Source organism: Perognathus longimembris, chromosome 1, assembly GCF_023159225.1.
Source record: "Perognathus longimembris pacificus isolate PPM17 chromosome 1, ASM2315922v1, whole genome shotgun sequence".
NCBI classification, from domain to species: Eukaryota; Metazoa; Chordata; class Mammalia; order Rodentia; family Heteromyidae; genus Perognathus; species Perognathus longimembris.
The window spans coordinates 20,032,500-20,051,358 of record NC_063161.1 but is presented as its reverse complement, the minus strand read 5'-3'; the positions used below and the strand labels follow the sequence as shown (position 1 = coordinate 20,051,358).

The 18,859-nt window shown below is 38.0% G+C and overlaps 2 protein-coding genes across 3 annotated transcripts in view; one reads left to right on the top strand and one right to left on the bottom strand.

The window, feature by feature from the left end:
* The window catches only part of Plxnc1 (plexin C1), a 152,717-nt gene extending 143,770 nt beyond the window's left edge, over positions 1-8,947 (top strand). The window contains exons 27-31 of one of the 2 annotated variants that reach the window (XM_048358243.1): positions 1,071-1,234; positions 2,840-2,987; positions 5,082-5,222; positions 5,321-5,395; positions 6,551-8,947. In XM_048358243.1, coding sequence (XP_048214200.1) covers positions 1,071-1,234; positions 2,840-2,987; positions 5,082-5,222; positions 5,321-5,395; positions 6,551-6,655 — 633 coding nt within the window. In that variant the 3' untranslated portion in view covers positions 6,656-8,947. Of the gene's footprint in view, positions 1-1,070; positions 1,243-2,839; positions 2,988-5,081; positions 5,223-5,320; positions 5,396-6,550 lie in introns of those variants that run through there. The other variant, XM_048358250.1, reaches the window with a different exon arrangement.
* A 549-nt stretch (positions 8,948-9,496) lies between these two features.
* Positions 9,497-18,859, bottom strand: part of Cep83 (centrosomal protein 83) — a 76,907-nt gene continuing 67,544 nt past the window's right edge. Inside the window, exons 14-16 of the mRNA XM_048358237.1 lie at positions 12,366-12,469; positions 11,283-11,472; positions 9,497-10,185 (exon numbers count right to left, since the gene is read on the bottom strand). Of these exons, the coding sequence (XP_048214194.1) occupies positions 10,081-10,185; positions 11,283-11,472; positions 12,366-12,469 (399 nt within the window). The 3' untranslated portion in view covers positions 9,497-10,080. The remainder of the gene's footprint in view (positions 10,186-11,282; positions 11,473-12,365; positions 12,470-18,859) is intronic.

Below are 18,859 nucleotides of genomic sequence, written 5' to 3'. Positions count from 1 at the left end.
CAAAGTGAAATGAAAGTTTCAATTGTAAACATTTCTTATTCCCCCCCCTTTTTAATATATATAGAAAGTGGAAAGATAAAAGCACTTTACAAATTTCTACTGTGTATCTTCAATCAGGAATTTTAATATCATTCCCTGTTCCTTTACCCACTATTCCACCATTTCACGATTGTTATTTTTTATGGTTGACAGCATAATTATTCCTTTTTGTTTACTTGTTATTATAGATAAGCAATACAATTCCTTCTTTGAATTGCAAATAAAATGAAGAGCGGAGGTGACGATAAACCTAGTAAATCTTAGCAATTTTTACTTTTTTCATTTTGAAGTTAGGCATTCTGGTCACATATAAAAGTGTCAGATGTGAAAGCCAGTGGAATACCAAATCAGGAAGGAAATTTTACTTGATCTGGCTTTCAGTGGGATTAAGAGACATCTGTGATTTCCCCTGAAATGACTATCAGTGTAGATGCTACTGTCTGTGCCTGGCCCCGTAGTTTCACAGGGTCTGTGAATCTTCTCCAAGCTTAGGAGATGTCTGGTGGACAGAGAGCAGTCAGAGGCTCTTGATTTTCTCAGCTGTATCCCAGAGGGTTGTGCTTTTTTTTTTTTTTTTTTGAAAATGCTCCACTGTATTGGAAAGTACAGTTAAACCACAGGTCAGAAGTACATGCAACAAGAAACATTTGGGGAGTAGAGCTTGAGTTTTTCTAGACCAAACATAACTGAAAGGCAAACATCCCAGTGTCTAGGTTTATACACAGCCCTGCAACTGACATTCCACTGCTATATCACTAAGATAGCCTCCCTGTTGACTACACAATGTTGTTATCAGCAAGAAGCTTAGGAACCAAATTTATACAGGCAGGAAGTTTTCAGGACCTTTGCCCCATACTGTGAGTCTTAGCCTTGTCAGATGACTTTTCCATTTTTCTTCTTCAGTTAGTGTTTTCGCTGGTTAGCACATCATACTCTGAACTTAGATTTGATTTTCTATTATGGTTTTCAAACCAACACCATGGGTGGTGTTTTCTTTAAATCTCTAATATCTCATGCTTTCTGTCTTTCAGGTGGCAATTCACTCTGTGCTTGAGAAACTTTTCAGAAGCATTTGGAGTTTACCCAACAGCCGAGCTCCATTTGCAATAAAATATTTTTTTGACTTTTTGGATGCCCAAGCTGAAAATAAAAAAATCACAGATCCTGATGTGGTACATATTTGGAAAACAAACAGGTGGGAATGTAGGTGATTACTGTTTTCAAGAATCTGGGACAGAATATTAACTAAAAAAGGGTATAGGGAGTCTCAAGAGAATTCATTTATCTCTGGATCAGAATCATTGAGCTTGGTAAGCTGTCACACTAAGGTAGTTTTTACTGCTTCTATGTTTAAATGATACACAAAACCACTCCTATATTGAGAATCCTGTTAAGATAGAATAAAGTTATCTTTAGTGCAGGAAAAGGACTTTGTCTACATTTGTATATTAAACCACCCACAGTGAGAAATTAATAGTGATTTTTTTTTATTAGTACTAGGGTTTGAACTCAGGACCTGGGCACTGTCCCTTAGCTTTATGGCTCAAGGCTGGTGCTTTACCATTTGAGCCATAACTGGATTTTTACTGGTTAACTAGAGATAAGAGTCTCACAGACTTTCTTGCCTGGGTTAGCTTGGAACCACAATCATCAGATCTCTGCCTCCTGAGTAGTTAGGATTAGACATGAGCCATCATCATATTGTTAATTTGTGGGTTTTATCATACCAGTAAGCTTCTATTTGCTCCCAAAATAATCAGTCACTTCACAGTTTTCAAGCTAGGTGTCCACACTCTGATTCTGTATACACATTCATGTTTTCACTTTCAAATGTGGTACTTCAAAAAGTTTGTATTGTTTTGCTGTATCTTAACATTTTACTTTAAGAAAAAGCTGGGGCATCCAGATTTCTTCTAATTGTCTCCACAGAAGAAAAATGCAGCACATTACCTCTATTTCGAATATTTTGAGCAGAGTGGAATCAGATTCAGTTATGATATAAGGGAACATCTCATGCAAGTTCAAGTCTTAGGTTAGCCAAGCCTAGCTGAAGTTTATCCAGGCTAATGTTTCAGATCTATAGACTCTCCCATTAATCTGAGTATATCTTGACTCTCCATCCTGTCCTGTATCCTAGCTTCATGTTCTCAGGCCCATCTAGTCACATACCCAGCACAGCTGCTACAGACCACCAGCCAGTAGAGCCACTGAGAACCCAGCAGACAAGTAGTAGAGGTGGTAAGCTAGGCCACAGTTGAAAAGGTCACAAAAGGACCTTGAACAATCCCTAAGAGCATACCTAAGTATGTTAGCGCTGGAGTACAGTAATGAACAACACAGATAAAATTTAAGAGCTTGCCTTCTAACTAGTGCATAGACAGGAATGTGGCCACTGAGGTGTGATAGAAGGTGGTGCGCAGTGGGGAAGAAGGCCGGGATGGATAAAGCAGACAGGGAAGAATGCAAGTCCAGGGAAGTGGTAGTGAGGTGAGAGGCATGCTGGGAGAGGGGGCCACACATAGATAGAGGTTGGTCTAGATCTGACATGTTCTCACTGGTGATCATCATCTCTTATAACCTAGCACTATCTGGAAGTGATTCTTGTCCTGCCTCCTCTAGCCTGCCTTTCAGTAGCTGTTCATAGCTTTCCTGTGCCAGGTGGTGCTGGGTGGCCCATTGTTTGGTTGTTTGGCCAGGCAGGTTCCATAACAAGGGTGTAAAGACTCATTTATACACTGTGAAAGATCAGGCCCTCCTCCTATGAATGGCCCCATTTGAAGAAATTGTTCTTTTTGAACAGCCTTCCTCTGCGCTTCTGGGTAAATATCCTAAAGAACCCTCAGTTTGTCTTTGACATCAAGAAGACACCACACATAGATGGCTGTCTGTCGGTGATCGCCCAGGCCTTCATGGATGCCTTTTCTCTCACGGAGCAGCAACTAGGGAAGGTGAGGCCCAGCTCTGTGCCTTCTTCTCCACAGGCCTGTGAGCTTCAAGCCCCATCTTGGACACAGGCAAATAACAAACAGGTGGTTCGAACAGCACCAGCTGAAGAGAAATAATTATGTCACTTTTCTATAGAATGTCTCATTTACTTTTAGTTTTAATTGTTTGTTCTCAAAGTGCAAACCAAAAGAATTGGCCCCATTCCTAGTACAGAAATACTATAGAATAACTTAGAAACAGAAAAAAACGTTACAATGAAGTGTTTTATCTCCTAGAAAAATGTCAGTCCATATGTGCATAATGCTCACTCAGTGGACATCAGTAGCTATTAACTCATAACATGAAACTATTAATATTTGACCAAGTTAATGGTATCTGTGTGTATATGAATTTAACTATAAAAATTGCTTATAGAGAAAATCCTGTCAAAACTTAAACTATGCCAATTTGCCAGTTTATAATCTAATCCCAAATATTGCTTTCCCATGGTTTTTCTGCTGCTCAACAACCCTGAGAAAGCCTGAATAACTTGGAAAGAAGTGTTTCATCTTTTCTGAGCACTCCAACTATATTAAACCAAGTGCTTTCTATATGTACTGGACTGTAGAAAATCTATGCAGGATTAATGGCTCTTCAGTAGGTGACTGAGGCTTCTTTCCTAGTCCTGTTATTTTGGGGGGCACATTCATGCATTCCCTTCCCCTGAACCCACCAGGAACTCATTTCCACATTCCTTTGCTCATGTATGCACTTCACAATCCCCGTAGCTAGTAAAATCCTATTCACCAACATTTCATCCATTCCACAGTAATGATTTCTGATGTGTACAGTTTGTGTACAGCTCCTGTGTAAACTTTCCCAGATTCACTCTCTATGGGGCTTTCTGCATTCAACTGAAATTCATCTTAGCATGCACCATGCTGAAACTTAAAATGTTTACTCACTGTAAGAATAGCTGTTTTGGGATTACTCTTTGAGTTCAAGGTATATTTCAGTTATTAATAACTGCAGTAATTATGGTAAGTGGTAATTATGATCCTTATTTTACAGATGAGGAAACTGATGTTCTGATATACTAACTAGCAGAATTATGAACTTTGACTTGCCCAAATCTACAGTCTTTTACTCAGCTACTAATGATGTTATAGTTAAGCTCTGTAGATTTATCTGCCTAGATTGTAAGCTTCTCAAGGGAAGTTATCAGTCAGCTTCATCTTTTGTTCACTCAGAACCTGTCAGCTATGCCTGGCTTACAAAAAAAAAAAAGGATGAAATAATTTATGTGAGTTATGAGTTCCATCTAAACTTGACAAGCAAACTTCAGTCTTTTCTCAGTTAGGGCAGTCTTCAGATGAATCAAACCATTGACTCAGCCACTGGACTCTGTAAAAGGCACTAGGACATTAGCCCGATCAGTAACTCCCCTTCCCTGAATAGATCTTGTTTAAATTCTGGAAAAATAACTTTCTGCAATGAAATCTTTACCTACTTAATTTTTACATATTACCCTTGTTGTAATTACACACAACCATTTAAACAGTCAGGGAACCTTTGCAAGGTTAGACACGAGAGCCACCAGGAGTAAGAACTCCGTGCTTCCTTGAGGAAGCTGGAAGATCTTCACCATGCAATGAAATGCGGGGGACATGCTAGAAAATTTGCCAGTGCCAATTACTTACCACTTTCATAGTTATATAAAGGGCTCAATCAGATCTACAATCAAGTCTTTTATAAATGCCAAAATTCACTGGTGGGTGAGGATGAGAGCGAATGTTTTAATTCAGGCTTTTTACGACCATTAGTAATGAACGATGATTGAAATAAGTTCCATTGTTACAGTAACTCAAAATCATGCAAAAATAATAATTTTAGTTCTTTTATGAGAAGGCTGAATATATTAGCATTTATTCTGCCTGAAAATAACAGTGACTCACTAGAACTATCTAGATGGCAGTCACTCAGTCAACGTTATTGAGGCCTAAGTTGCAGGAAGCCTTGTTAGAAGAAGAAATGGTGGTGGTTCAGTGACACTGTTCTCTTCTAAATTTCCCATGGTTTTTTTACTCTTGATGGTTCCCCCCCCTTTTTTTTTCCAGGAAGCACCAACAAATAAACTTCTCTATGCCAAGGATATACCAACCTACAAAGAGGAAGTCAAATCTTATTACAAAGCAATCAGGGATTTGCCTCCATTGTCATCTTTAGAAATGGAAGAATTCTTAACTCAGGAATCTAAGGTATCTTTAGAAAGTAGAATAATAAGCTTACATTGGTTGTGTCTTCTTTTCTCTTCTCTAAAGTGATTTCTGAGCCTGTGAACAAATCTTTCTTTTAGAAACACGAAAATGAATTTAATGAAGAAGTGGCCTTGACAGAAATCTACAAATACATCGTAAAATATTTTGATGAGGTAAGATTTTACTTCAGATCTTTTTAGCCTCTGAAAGGATCAGTCACAAGGATCTGCTTGTAGCATTCTGTAGTCTCAGGACAGCTCTGGCATCCCAAACAGGCAGAAGGGGAGGCCAGGAGGCCTGCCGGACATGGTGCCGGGGTTTCTGGCACCATGCCAGTCCCTGCACATGGTGCCCTTGAATTTACATTTGAGTTCATGGGGGCCACGTCCACCAACTTGAGTAAACTTTGATGAGTATCTCATGCTCCGCTTACATGGGGCCAGCATATACTTGACTACAGTCTGCTAAAAATGACAGCTAAGCCTGTTAAGTCACATAGATTCTAGAGTCAAATAATTATGCAATTTCTAGTTTAAGTATTTCAATAACAAATGTTTTAGTTCAGGTATTTTAATTCATTTAGTTCATTATTAATGAACTACCATTCTCCTTTATGATTAATTCTCCTTAATCTGGATGCACTGTTTCCAAATATATGTTAATTTCCCCCCTTCCCTGATTCCCCCCACTCAGTCATGCTGGACAGGCTATCCATGTCAATGGTGAGAATAGCTCACCAATTCCATTTGCTACTTGAAGATCAAGGGAAGCGCTAAGGTAGGGTAGAGGCAATGAGTTCCTTCAACATGATAAGCATCCCTCTGTCCAGGGGCCAGGGGTGAGAAGGGAAGCATTGGGGAGGGGAGAGGAGGGGCTAGACTGGAGGGGGGAAAGGAAGGGAAGGACTCATCTCGACCAGGATGCCCTTGCCTGCTGCATTAAGGACAATACTTGCCTGCATGTTGGCTGCCCAGGAATGCTTGCTGTGCTTTGGAATGGCTGACATAATGCATAACCCAGGGCCTTGAAAGTCTGGCCCCATATTTGTAAGAAGATAGTTGGTATTTCTTGTGGGCTTCTATTTTAAGTCAACGTGTTGTTGATCCTGTGATAATGACTTAGCAAAACATCTTGCAAAGTAAGTAAATGATCAAAGAAAATGTTGGCATCTGTTTTGTAGACTTTTTTTTAACCACTCATGGCATCAGGAATGCAAGAAAGGAACAAAGATTTTAAAAAACAAAATAAAGCAAAAAAACAAAAACACCCCACCAGAATTGTAATGCTAAAACCACAATATCTAAAATAACTGTTCTAATTGTCAACAGATTCTAAATAAACTAGAAAGAGAACGGGGGCTGGAAGAAGCTCAGAAACAACTCTTGCATGTAAAAGTCTTATTTGATGAAAAGAAGAAAAGCAAGTGGATGTAAGCACTCTGGGGCCTGGCTTAACCTGGCAAAAGTTCTTCAGACGACTTGGGAGCAAAATGGCTGCTTGAGCTACTCTGTGTCGTTAATTTTTAAGTTTGCACATGGGTTCCACTTTGAGCACTGTCTTTTAGGAGACTAAGGCCCACGCACAGCTTTTAGAAAGCTCTGGACCACTGTGCCTGTGAGTATGCCTTGGAACCCTTCTGTAAATAGAGCTGAAGTGCTTGTTGGAAGCAGCCTCCTAGTTTACAGAGAACACAGGGCCAGTAAGCAAGTGTCAGTATTGTTAACTATAGTCTCCACTTAAGCACAATGATATCTAAGTGGTTTTGTTGGAAAACTACAGCTATGTAGCACTTGTGACTACACTGCACCTCTGCAGAAAAGGGATATTGCCAATACTCATAACAAAATGTGAAACGAGTCATTTGGAAACAAGGTGGGATGGTAGGGCAACCTCCAAGATCTGCAGCATCGAAACTTTCCCCAGTAGTTCTTGGAAAAAGGTGACGGCAACATTTGGTAGTGTGTACACTTAGCATTCGTGAGCGTGTGTGTGTTTAAACCAAAAACTTAACAGTGTTGCAACATTGTTGAAAGGGCTCGTGTTTTATCGGTGGTCGCCAAATGCACTCATGGAACTCACCTCCATATATTCCATCAAGGAGCTCTAAAGCAAGGAGAGTGAGTAGACTTTGTTGAAATGCAACCACGTTTTACCCAGACACTTTGTCCTGATGTGTGTTCCTTTATCTTTTCATTCAAAATGTGTTTGATAGTGGACACGTTGGGTATTGTGAAGAGAAAAAAAAAACATTTTCTGTTCAAAAACTGATCAGAACTCTGTGGAAGTGTAATCCTACATTTCTATACTAGTGTCTCCTTGCTTTAGATTTCTGGTGAACCCTGTGGTATAAATACTTGTGTGTGATTTTTTAAGAAAAAAGATACATTTCACATTTCATCATATTGTTCACACTGGAGTATTATATATAAATATATATATTTGAGGCCCAAGGCCTGAAAAATATTAGTATACAACTTGGTATCTTAGTCTTACAATGTACTTTTTGAAAGTATTCCTTACAGGAGAAAGAATTTAAAATACTCATTTTATTCATGCCTTTCTTTCTAAAGAAGTCCCTATCGTTATACTGTAGGTCTTTTTATTGCTGATTTTTTATTCCTGAATTTTTGCTGCTCATGACCAATTTTAATACCACTGTGTTTTCCTTCTATTAAACCAGAAGACGTAAAAAGTGTAATTGGCAACTCTCCGGCTTTCCTTGTGTCAGGCACCTTTTACCCTTGGTGCTGTAAATCCCCTACATTTTTAAAGTAGCAAATAAAACATTGTTCACGCATTCCTTGAAACTACTTACCAACACTGTATGGAACATCGGGATTGAAATGTGAATTTGTCTTAGGCAAATGCAATTCCTTTTTTTGCTCTTTAATACCTGGTCAGGTGTGAGAGGCACCTTCCCAACCCTTTGTCTGTGCAATGGACACATCTCAAAAATACTACCAAATAAGTTACTTTGAAGTTTAAAGGTTAGAGGTCTGGTCCCCTTCTAAAGCTGCTACAGTCTTGAAAAGGGCGAAGGCGTTCATGTGAGAACAGTTGTAGGAGAGGTGAGAGCCAAGGGTAGGAGAGTTGCCCAAAAGACTTCCCCTTTCCCAGGGTACAGAAAAAAAAGGGTCAGCTACAGCTTTATCTAAGTATTTGCTAAATGCGACATGAGGGTGTCCCTGTCTGGCTCTCTGCCACATGAGTCCTGTGTGGAGAATTACCTCCTCTTTCAGGACTGTGCTGTTAGGAACTTTGGGCAAGTCACTTACCTCTTTGTGCCTCAATTTCTGTCTATTTCTAACCTACCTCACTGAGGGGGTATGAAGATTCACTAATGTATGTAGCGTGTTTGTCAATCCTCCAGTGAAAAGCACTATCTAGATCACATTTTGGATCACATTAGCCAAAAGCAGTAAATGGCCAAATTAGATGTGTGCTGAAGACAATCAGTCACTGGGTCTATACTAAACAACAAGTAGAGAAACAAATGGCAAACAATATCTATTTTCAAGTTTCTTTGCATATTTTTTGGTGCAAAACAGTTCATTTATAAACTTTTTTTCTAACACTAGTGTCTACAGCAGCATTTTAAAATTAGTTCTGTTACCTTTTCTGTATTAGAATTGAAAGTCTATTTCTTATTGTATACCTGGTGGAAGCTGTTCTTGGAGATGAATGTTTTAAATGTCTATAATCCAAAAATAAACATTTTGATGTACTTGGGGACTGGTGTGACTTTTTTCCACCCCTGTTTTGTCGTTATAATTGGTGTTTTACTCTAAATGGCACTACGGACATGACCTGTAGGAAGGAGGTGTCACTGTCCACCTGCTTGGATTCCATGCGGCTCAGCCATGAGCGCTCCTCACCCCCTGCCCTCACTGCTAGGATGGAGCCTCACTGTGAGGACCTCGGGATAATCCACGATCCATTTAGTGCGGCAGACTTGAGCTTTCCTTTGTTGACATGAAATTATTCCAGAAGAATTCCTCTAAAAGATGTTCCACGGAGAAGCTTCCAAAGGATGTAAAGTGAAAAACAAAGTGACAGCGTACGTAGGGACATAGGAATGGAACACAAAAACAGTGGGAAACAAAGCGAAGTGTCATCAGTACTCTAGAAGGAACCCCCTGGGCTCACCTTACAAAATCCATAGCCCTTTAATTGTCTACAAACTCCAACTAAATAAGGCAAAAATGAGGGAAATGGTTTCAATTGTTAAACATATGTTGTGTAGTAGAAGTGAAAGCAAACACAAAACAACAGCATTAGATAGAAAAATATTTATTAAGCTCTTCAATAAATTATGGGCACACAGCTTTTTGAAAAAGGTAGCCTTCTGTAATGATATTAGATTGAGATAGAAAGATAATCTTTAAGTTTTTTAGGCTCTTATAAATTGCCATCTTTTCCCCCAAAACTAGAGGTTTAGAACTCTTATCTATAGTAAACCAGGCAATAACTGACCTTGTTATGGTAAAGTATCTCAAGGAAGAGGAAAAGATAGGCATATTTCAGAAAGAAATGTCAAAAATATTCAATAATGTAAAATTAATTTAAAACTTGATTTCTTAAGTAATGCCTGTACTCATTTTTATATTCTCAAAGGGTTGGCAATACAGTTTCTAAATAGCTCTGAAATGGTTTCTTTGAATGCTTCACTTTTCATCAGTAAAACCTAAAGTCCTGATACTTGTGCACTGAGGCACGTAGCTGGCACCTTTCTTGCGGCAAGCTCCAGTACTTTGGCAAACAGTAATAAAGTATCTCAGTGCCACACATGTCAAACTCCACACTTTATTGAGTCCCTGATTTCACCCCTCTTGATCTATCTGCCTTTTCTCCAAGAACATCAGTCCCCAGGAGATCCAAGTTCCTCTAGTTGTTTTCTCTGGGTTGTTTCTAGTTCTTCTAGTCTTTTTCGAAGTAGAGAGAGTTCCCTTTGATGCTGTTCCTCCTTAAAAAGGATTTAGCAAAGCACAACAAAAGAAACTGTTAGATAAACCGGAAGTGTGATTGCCAGGTGGTAGCCTCCGTCTTGCTCTTACAAGCTTGCAAGAAAAGATGGCCATTTTAGCAGTCTAAATACAGAGATGCATGGGTGAAACTACTAACTAGTCAGGCTTCTCTCCCGCCTCAGGCTTTACCCTTAAGCAAAAACCAGACTGTACTTCCCTAGGTGTAAAATTCACAAGGGAGTAAATTAGAAAATGTGAAGGGCAGGCACAGATCTACTTACATGGCAACTTTCAAACAAGACTGGAGGTTTTAGCAGTTTATTATAAACAAAGTCAGATTCGGTGACTACAATCTTCTTTACTTATAGTATAAAACGTAATTACTGATTAACACTCCATCTTCAGAAAAACAAAAACATCCAATTTGATATCAAGGGGCCTGATACAGCACTAAGGGCTCAGGTTTTAAAATCAGACTTAGGTTCAAAATTTAACTCCATCATTTTTATGCTGTGAACTTTGGCAAGTCACTTAGTTACTTTGACTCAATTTCCTCATCTATAAATTGGGAATAGTAATAAACTGTTGTTTAAACTGCATTAAGTATTTTAAGTATTTTGTTTAATACGTTTTCATCAGTATTAAACAACATATTGTATGGAAAATGTAAAGCAAATTCCAACAGTACTTCATAGCAGTGTGTCAGTAAGCTACAAATTCTAGGTTATTCAAGACTCATTAACCAAGTTTCTTGGGGCTGGGGATATGGCCTAGTGGCAAGAGTGCTTGTCTAGTATACATGAAGACCTGGGTTCAATTCCCCAGCACCACATATACAGAAAATGGCCAGAAGTGGCGCTGTAGCTCAAGTGGCAGAGTGCTAGCCTTGAGAAAAAAAAAGCAAACAAACCAAGTTTCTTATCTATTACCCAGTAAATTTCTATGATAATTGAAAGGGAAGAAGTTAAAATTAGCCTTCAATGGATATGCCTTTTGAGGCTAAGATCACATTTAGAATTTGAGTTTTAATTTTGTATTTAAACAGGTAGAAACCTACAGACATGTTTGACTGTTTTCCTAAAATAAATGTTCAAACCTGCATATGAGGAGGAAAGGCTAGGTCCATGCCGGGAACCATGGCTGAAGACTGAAGATTAGTAGGATTTGTAGGGGTTGTGGGAGGCATGTGAGGAACCAGGATTAGACTTCGAAATTCATTATGTCTTCTCTGTATATCCTTTAGTCTTTTCTGAAGCCTTGTATACTCTTCAAATGGAACATTTTGTCTTGAAAAGAAAAAAAGTGTTCCTGTTTATAAACAGTTAAACCAATGAAGAAGTATTATAATTCACAGAGCTGATAATATTTCAATATTAATATCTATGGAAGAGGTAGTAAATTCAATTTGGCTTAGGTTGAAGTTGGTCACCTCCTACTTTGAGATAAAGTATACTAAAGTTGTCATGAATCCCACAATCCAGAAACCTCTTGAATGATCTATTTGAAAACCTCATGGTTTACACTTTAGTAAGAATTATAACCAAGAATACCAGTGGATATCACAAAACAATGAATAATTTTAAAGGCAATTTCCATTATAAAAAGTCTAATACTTGAAAAAGCACTGTGACCACTAGTTCAAAGACTTCGTAACTTGAGTCAAACTGGTCATACAGTACCACTATTTCCAACTATATATGGTAAATATTCTTTGCTCAAATGCTGACAGTGATTTATCAGCTGGGTTCAGATGTGCTAAACAAAACAAAAGTTAAAACCTAGTCACATATTTTCCTTTCTAGGAAAGCAAAAACTGACCATTGACTCAAAGTTGTAGCCACAATTTTCAGAACTAGGCAAAAGCCACAACTTAGTTACTTTAGCACCACCATAGAGTCCAACCACCAGATACCAATGCTACCACCACAGATGCCAATATTAGTTACTGTACCAAAGCCAGTGTCTGAACTCTGTTGTTGATCCCAACTATAACATACATACCTAACTTTAATTTGAAGGACCATTAAGAAAGAAAAAGATAGTGCATGAGAGCAACCAAACAGTTTGAGAAAGTTTTTTAATGTGCACTATAAACCAAAACACAAAATACATTATTCTAAGAAACAAAGTCTTATAATATTAAAATAACCATGAGTGTATAAACAAATAAACACATTACCTGTTTAGCACCTGATTTTCTGTTTCTAATTCTTCTTTCTTTGCCTCCAAAACTTCTACTTTCTCCTGCAGTCTCTTCAATTTGTTTTCATGAAGAGATTTTCTCTAGAAAAAGAAAGACTAACATGAACAATTATATGAACATTTTGCTAGTTTCCTATTGAACAAAACTACATAGTGAATATTTTACACAGTAAAATTTTAAAACTGTAGAGATGCAATTTTTCAGGGAAGGTAAGGAACCAAGATCAGTAGACATGGCTCTTCCTCCAAATTGCAGACAGTGAACCACAAATCTCCCTCATCTCATCAGTGTAACAAACAGAATTATTCTGAATGCCAAATCAGAAAAATTGGTATCATTAACTAAATTTCAGATAAAAAAACCTAAAAAGGGAAGGAGTCAAGTCACACAAATGAGTTTGTCATCTACAAAAACATCATAAGTATCAGTCTCAGAAGAGTTTAAAAGAGCTGACGCAAAACAAAATGAACAGCCTGTCTCCAACTGATAAGTTACTCCAAAGTAAAACATTAAGGGAGAAGAAAGCCGATAGTATGAATGCATTTCAGCCTTAAAACATGCCTTTCTAGATATATTAACAGGGGAAAAATTAACTTTATAATGCACAAAAGGAAAGTTTCTATAAGTAAATGTAGATTTCCTGAGATCAAATGGAATAGTGTAATACAAAATAAGTATACAAACAAAAGTATGTATTTTCACCTTTTATAAACAAGTTTTAAAAATAGAATGAGACCTAGCATGTTGGAACTCTAGTAGCTGCAGACCTTTTCAATATTTGTTTTCTAACTCCCTTCACTGAAATATAACAAGTTCATAGAAAAATACAAAGAATATAAATGCAAAACTCAAGAGGAAAAAAAATGTCAGCACAACTACTTCATAGGTCAAGAGCATTTCCATGACAAGTACCCTTACTTACCTCTTTCCAGTCATGTGCCCAACTAATTTATTTCCAAAACTATAGTTTGGCCTATTTTTAAACTTTATTTGAAAGGAGTAAGAAGACTCTTCTTTTGTTTGTGAGAGTTATTCATGCTATTACTCACTGGTATAGGTTAGTCACTGTCAGGCATACTATTCTTCCCTATTACACAGCTGGTTATATTCACCCAGTCCACTAATAAAGGGCAAAGGGTTGTTCCTAGTTGGAACTACTGGAGTTATCACTTCACTCTTCTCCTTGCTCGCTCATGTCTACTCTGGGAAAGGAACCACTCTTCTGACCTTTACCACCACAAATAGTTATTTATATACAGTTGTGGTAATTATGGAACAGAGAAACCTTGCACATCTATCATCAGATCTATTTAGATATTAAGTCATACTATTGTAAATGGCATTTAAATATTTTATTTTCTAATTGTGCGTAAAGATGTTTGTTACTTGGACTTTATATCCAACTTTTTAAATCCATATATTTTAATATCATATTCATAGATTATACTGAATGCATATACAATCATGTCATCTTTGGATAACAATTTTACTTCCTCCTCTCCAGTTGTTATATTCATTTCATTCACTTGCTAAAAATTTCTAACTAATTCTATTAACTGTAACCTCCAACAATGTAGAGAACAAAATGGCAATAGTAGACTTCTTGCTTTGTTCTTGAACTCGGGTGAATGGAGAAGGCATCAAGATTTCATCAGCAAGTCAGGAAGTGTGGTGTGAGTTGGAGGAATTTTTTTTTTTTTTTTTTTGCTTTTTTAAAAATGCAGGTCCTGGGGCTTGATTTCAAGGTCTGGGGGCGCTGTCATTGAGCTTTTGTGCTCAAGGCTAGAGCTCTTTTTTTAAGTTTTTATTATAAAACTGATGTACAGAGAGGTTACAGTTTCATACGTTAGGCATTGGATACATTTCTTGTACTGTTTGTTACCTTGTTCCTCATACCCCCCTCCCCCTCCTCCTTTCCCCCCGAGGTGTTCAGTTCTCTTACACCAAACAGTTTTGCAAGTATTGCTTTTGTTGTTGTTTCTCTTATTTTACCCTTTGTATCTCAATTTTGGTATTCCCTTTGAATTTCCTAATTCTAATACCAGTACACACTGTTTCCCATACACTCAGATAAGATTACAGAGATAGTGTAGATACAATCACAAGAAGGTGATACAAGAACATCATCAATAGTAGAAACTACAGATATGCATGGGATGTTGAAAGTAGTTACAACTGTGATATAACAATCATTTCCATCAAATGGAGTTCATTTCACTTAGCATCATCTTGTGTGATCATAAGGGTATAGCTATTGGGCTCTTGTCATCCTCTGCTGTGACTTGCCTAGACCTGTGCTAATTATTCCCAATAAGGGAGACCATAGAGTCCATGTTTCTTTGGGTCTGGCTCACTTCACTTAGTATAATTTTTTCCAAGTCCTTCCATTTCCTTACAAATGGGGCAATGTCATTCTTTCTGATAGAGGCATAAAATTCCATTGTGTATATGTACCACATTTTCCTGATCCATTCGTCTACGGAGGGGCATCTGGGTTGGTTCCAGATTCTCGCTATGACAAATTGCGCTGCAATGAACACTGTTGTGCTGGTGGCTTTACTGTGATTTTGTTTGTGGTTTTTTGGATAAATACCCAAAAGTGGGGTTGCTGGGTCATAGGGGAGTTCTACATTTAGCCTTCTGAGGAATCTCCATACTGCTTGCCAGAGTGGCTGAACCAGTTTACATTCCCACCAACAATGAAGTAGGGTTCCCTTTTGGCCACATCCCCTCCAACAACTGTTATTGTTAGTTTTCTTGATATATGACATTCTTACTCGGGTGAGATGGAATCTCAATGTTGTTTTGATTTGCATTTCCTTTATGGCCAATGATGTAGAGCACTTTTTCATATGTCTCTTGGCCATTCTCATTTCCTCATCAGAGAAGTCTCTTTGTAGGTCTTTAGCCCACTTGTTGAGTGGGCTATTAGTTCTTTGCGGTTTTGTTTTGGAGGAAGGTAATTTTTTTAGTTCTGCATATATTTTAGATATGAGGCCTTTGTCCGTTGAATGGCCGGTAAAGATCTTCTCCCAGCCTGTGGGCTTTCTGATTATCTTGCAAGCTATGTCCTTTGCCGTGCAGAAGCTCTGCAGTTTGATGCAGTCCCATTTGTCCAACCTTTCTTTGATTTGTAGCCTTTGTGGGTCTTTGTTAAGGAAGTTCCGTCCTGCGCCAAGGAGCCCAAGTGTTTCTCCTACTCCTTCCTTTAGTGTTTTCAGGGTGTCTGTTTTGATTTCGAGGTATTTAATCCATTTGGAATTGATTTGGGTGCAGGGTGATATATAAGGATCTAGTTTTAGTTTGTTGCATGTGTTGAGCCAGTTTTTCCAGCACAATTTGTTAAAGAGGGTATCTTTCTTCCAAACTATTGTTTTAGCCCCTTTATCAAAGATTAAGTAGGCGTAGTTCTGTGGGTTCATTCCCGGGTCTTCAATTCTGTTCCATTGGTCTTCAGGCATATTCCGGTGCCAATACCAAGCTGTTTTTATTACTATAGCTTTATAATACAGCTTGAAGTTGGGTATTGTAATTCCTCCAGCACTGTTCTTTCTGCTTAGGATTGTTTTTGCTATTCTAGGTCTTTTATTATTCCATATGAATTTCTGGATTGCTTCCTCTATTTCATCAAAAAATGGTGTTGGGATATTAATGGGTATTGCATTGAATTTGTAGATAGCCTTTGGCAATATTGCCATTTTGATTATATTCATCCTCCCAATCCAGGAGCATGGGAGGTTTTTCCATTTCCTTAGTTCTGACTTAATTTCGTTTTTCAAGGTTTTAAAGTTCTCCTCAAAGAGGTCTTTCACTTCTTTGGTTAAGGTTATTCCTAGGTATTTTATGTTTTTGGAGGCTATTGCAAAGGGGGTTGCTTTCCTGATATCAGCCTCGGTCTTCGGGTCGTTAGCACACAGAAAGGCCATTGATTTTTGAGGGTTTATTTTATATCCTGCAACTTTGCCAAAGTTTTGGATCAGCTCTAGTAGTTTGGGGGTAGAGTCTATGGGATTCTTTAGGTATAAGATCATGTCATCTGTGAAGAGAGAGAGTTTAACTTCATCTTTACCTACTTGGATCCCCTTTATATTTTCTTCTTGTCTGATTGCTCTGGCTAGGAATTCTAGTACTATGTTGAAGAGCAGGGGAGAGAGTGGACATCCCTGCCTTGTTCCTGATTTTAAAGGGAATGGCTTTAGTTTTTCACCATTTAGAGTTATGCTTGCTGTTGGTTTGTCATAAACTGTCAAGGCTAGAGCTCTAACATTTGAGCCACAGCTCCATTTTTTGCTTGGAGGCTAATGGGAAATAAGTCTCTTGGTGCTTAGCTTCCAATCTCAATCCTCAGATCTGACTCCTTAGTAGCGAGGATTACAGGCAAGAGCCTCCCACACACAGAAAGCTGGAGGTATTTTGTAGACAAGGCTTATCAGATTGAAAATTCTATTCCTAATTTGATAACTATTTTGATAAAGTTCAATACATTTTATGTTTAAAATTGTATCAAAGCAGTTTTCAGCATCCACTGAAGATCACAATACCGGAGCTGCTTTGCTCTGGGAGGGTGACAGTCACTGGTCACTTTTACATGCTGAGCCACCTTTATTCCTACAGTAAACCCTTCATGCTCTTAATAGCATTTTGGAGTATACTGAGCTCAGTATACACTAGTGTTTAGGGATGTTTTTCCTACTTTCCTATCTGGAAGAGTTTCTGTTAAGATTGGTATTCTTCCTTAAGTATTTGGAAGAATTTACCTATGAAGCCAAATGAGGCATTTTCTTTGTGGAAGGTTTTTAATTAAAGACTCCATTTCCTTAATAGATATAAAACCGTTCAGATTTCCTAATTATTCCAGTATTCATTTTAAGATGTTCTTCAAGGAATATATTTTATTTCATCTACTCTGTATAATTAACTAACAATTGTTTTTACTATATTTTTAAAATTTTTACTGACTATACAATATGCAGTGCTATCTCCTTTTCCAATAAGGGCAACAGTCACTGTGTTTATCTAATGTAACTCTGGTTGTTTGAGGAGAGTCAGCCTCATTGCATCTTATCAGTTTTATCAATGTTTCAAAATCCAGCCATGGCATTTTCAATTTTCCACATTTTCTGTTTCACTGATTTCTGCTTATATCTCGAAGGTGTTGATAATGTCTGCTGTTAAATATATAGAATTAATACTTATTTTGTTTTTTAGATTTAAATATGCCTTCAAAGCAAAAAGCTTTCCATCTAGTTGCTAGAGGCTTAAACCTATAATCCTAACTATTCAAAAGATTGAAATCTAAGGATTGAGGTTCACAGCCACTCATGCAGACAAATCCAAGAGGCTCTTATCTCCAAATAACCAACAAAAGTCGGAAGTAGAGCCTTGGTTCAAGTGGTAGAGCACCAGCTGTGAGTTAAATGATGATCAAGAGTGAAGTTGAGTCCATGCCCCAGTACCAGCAGCTTGTGCTGTTGGCTTACTTGTACTCCGAGCTACCCAGGAGGCAGAGATGGAGACAATCACAGATCCAAGCCAACCCAAGGAAAAAGGTTGAAACTCTTATTTCAGCCATCGGCTAGGAGTGGTGGCACATGTTTGTCATTCCAGATACTGTGGAAAAACTCAATAGAAGGACCAAGGTCTAGGTTATTCTAGGGGAAAAATGAGACCCTCTCTCATAAATTAAGAGAAGAAAAAAGGATGAGGGATGGGGCTCAAGTGGTAAAGCATATGCCTAGCTAGTGTGAAGCCCTGAGTTCAAATCCCAATAGAAAAACAAACAAATGCTTTCCAGTTCTGGTATAATTTCAAACTTATTTCAAAGCATATGCAACACGTTTATTGTTAAAGCCTCTATCTAATTAGTTCATTACCTATATCTGCTATACTTGAGTCTGTTTATGTTGGTTATTTCTCATGTTTTAATTCTTTTGTTTTGCTTTTTGATGGTGGTACTGGAGGCTGAACTTAAACAAGCTAAGCAGGCACTCTGCCTCTTAAGCTACACCTCTAGCTCTAGTTGCACTGGTTATCTTTGAGACAGAGTCTTGTTTTTGCCTGAGTTGACCGGGACAGCAATCTTCCTGTTTGCTATTCCCTCTGTAGCAAGGATGACAGGTGCACATAACTACACCCATTTTTTTTTCCTATTGAAATGGAGCCTTGCAAACTATTCTTCCCAGGCTGGCCCCAAAATGAAATCCTCCCAATCTCCACCTCTCAAGTAGCTAGGAAAACATATATGAGCCACCTATGCTAAGATGTTTGTTTTTATAATAAATAGATTTTCTTAGAGAAGTTATAGATTTATAGACTATATACAGTAGAGAGTTAGCATATACTGCCTCATCCACTCTGTCTACAGAGTGGATAAAACCTGCGCTGTGGTACATTTGCTAAGGTCTGTAGTATGCATGAGAATTCATTCTTTGTGTTCTACATTCTATGAGCTCTGCTTAATTTATGTCATA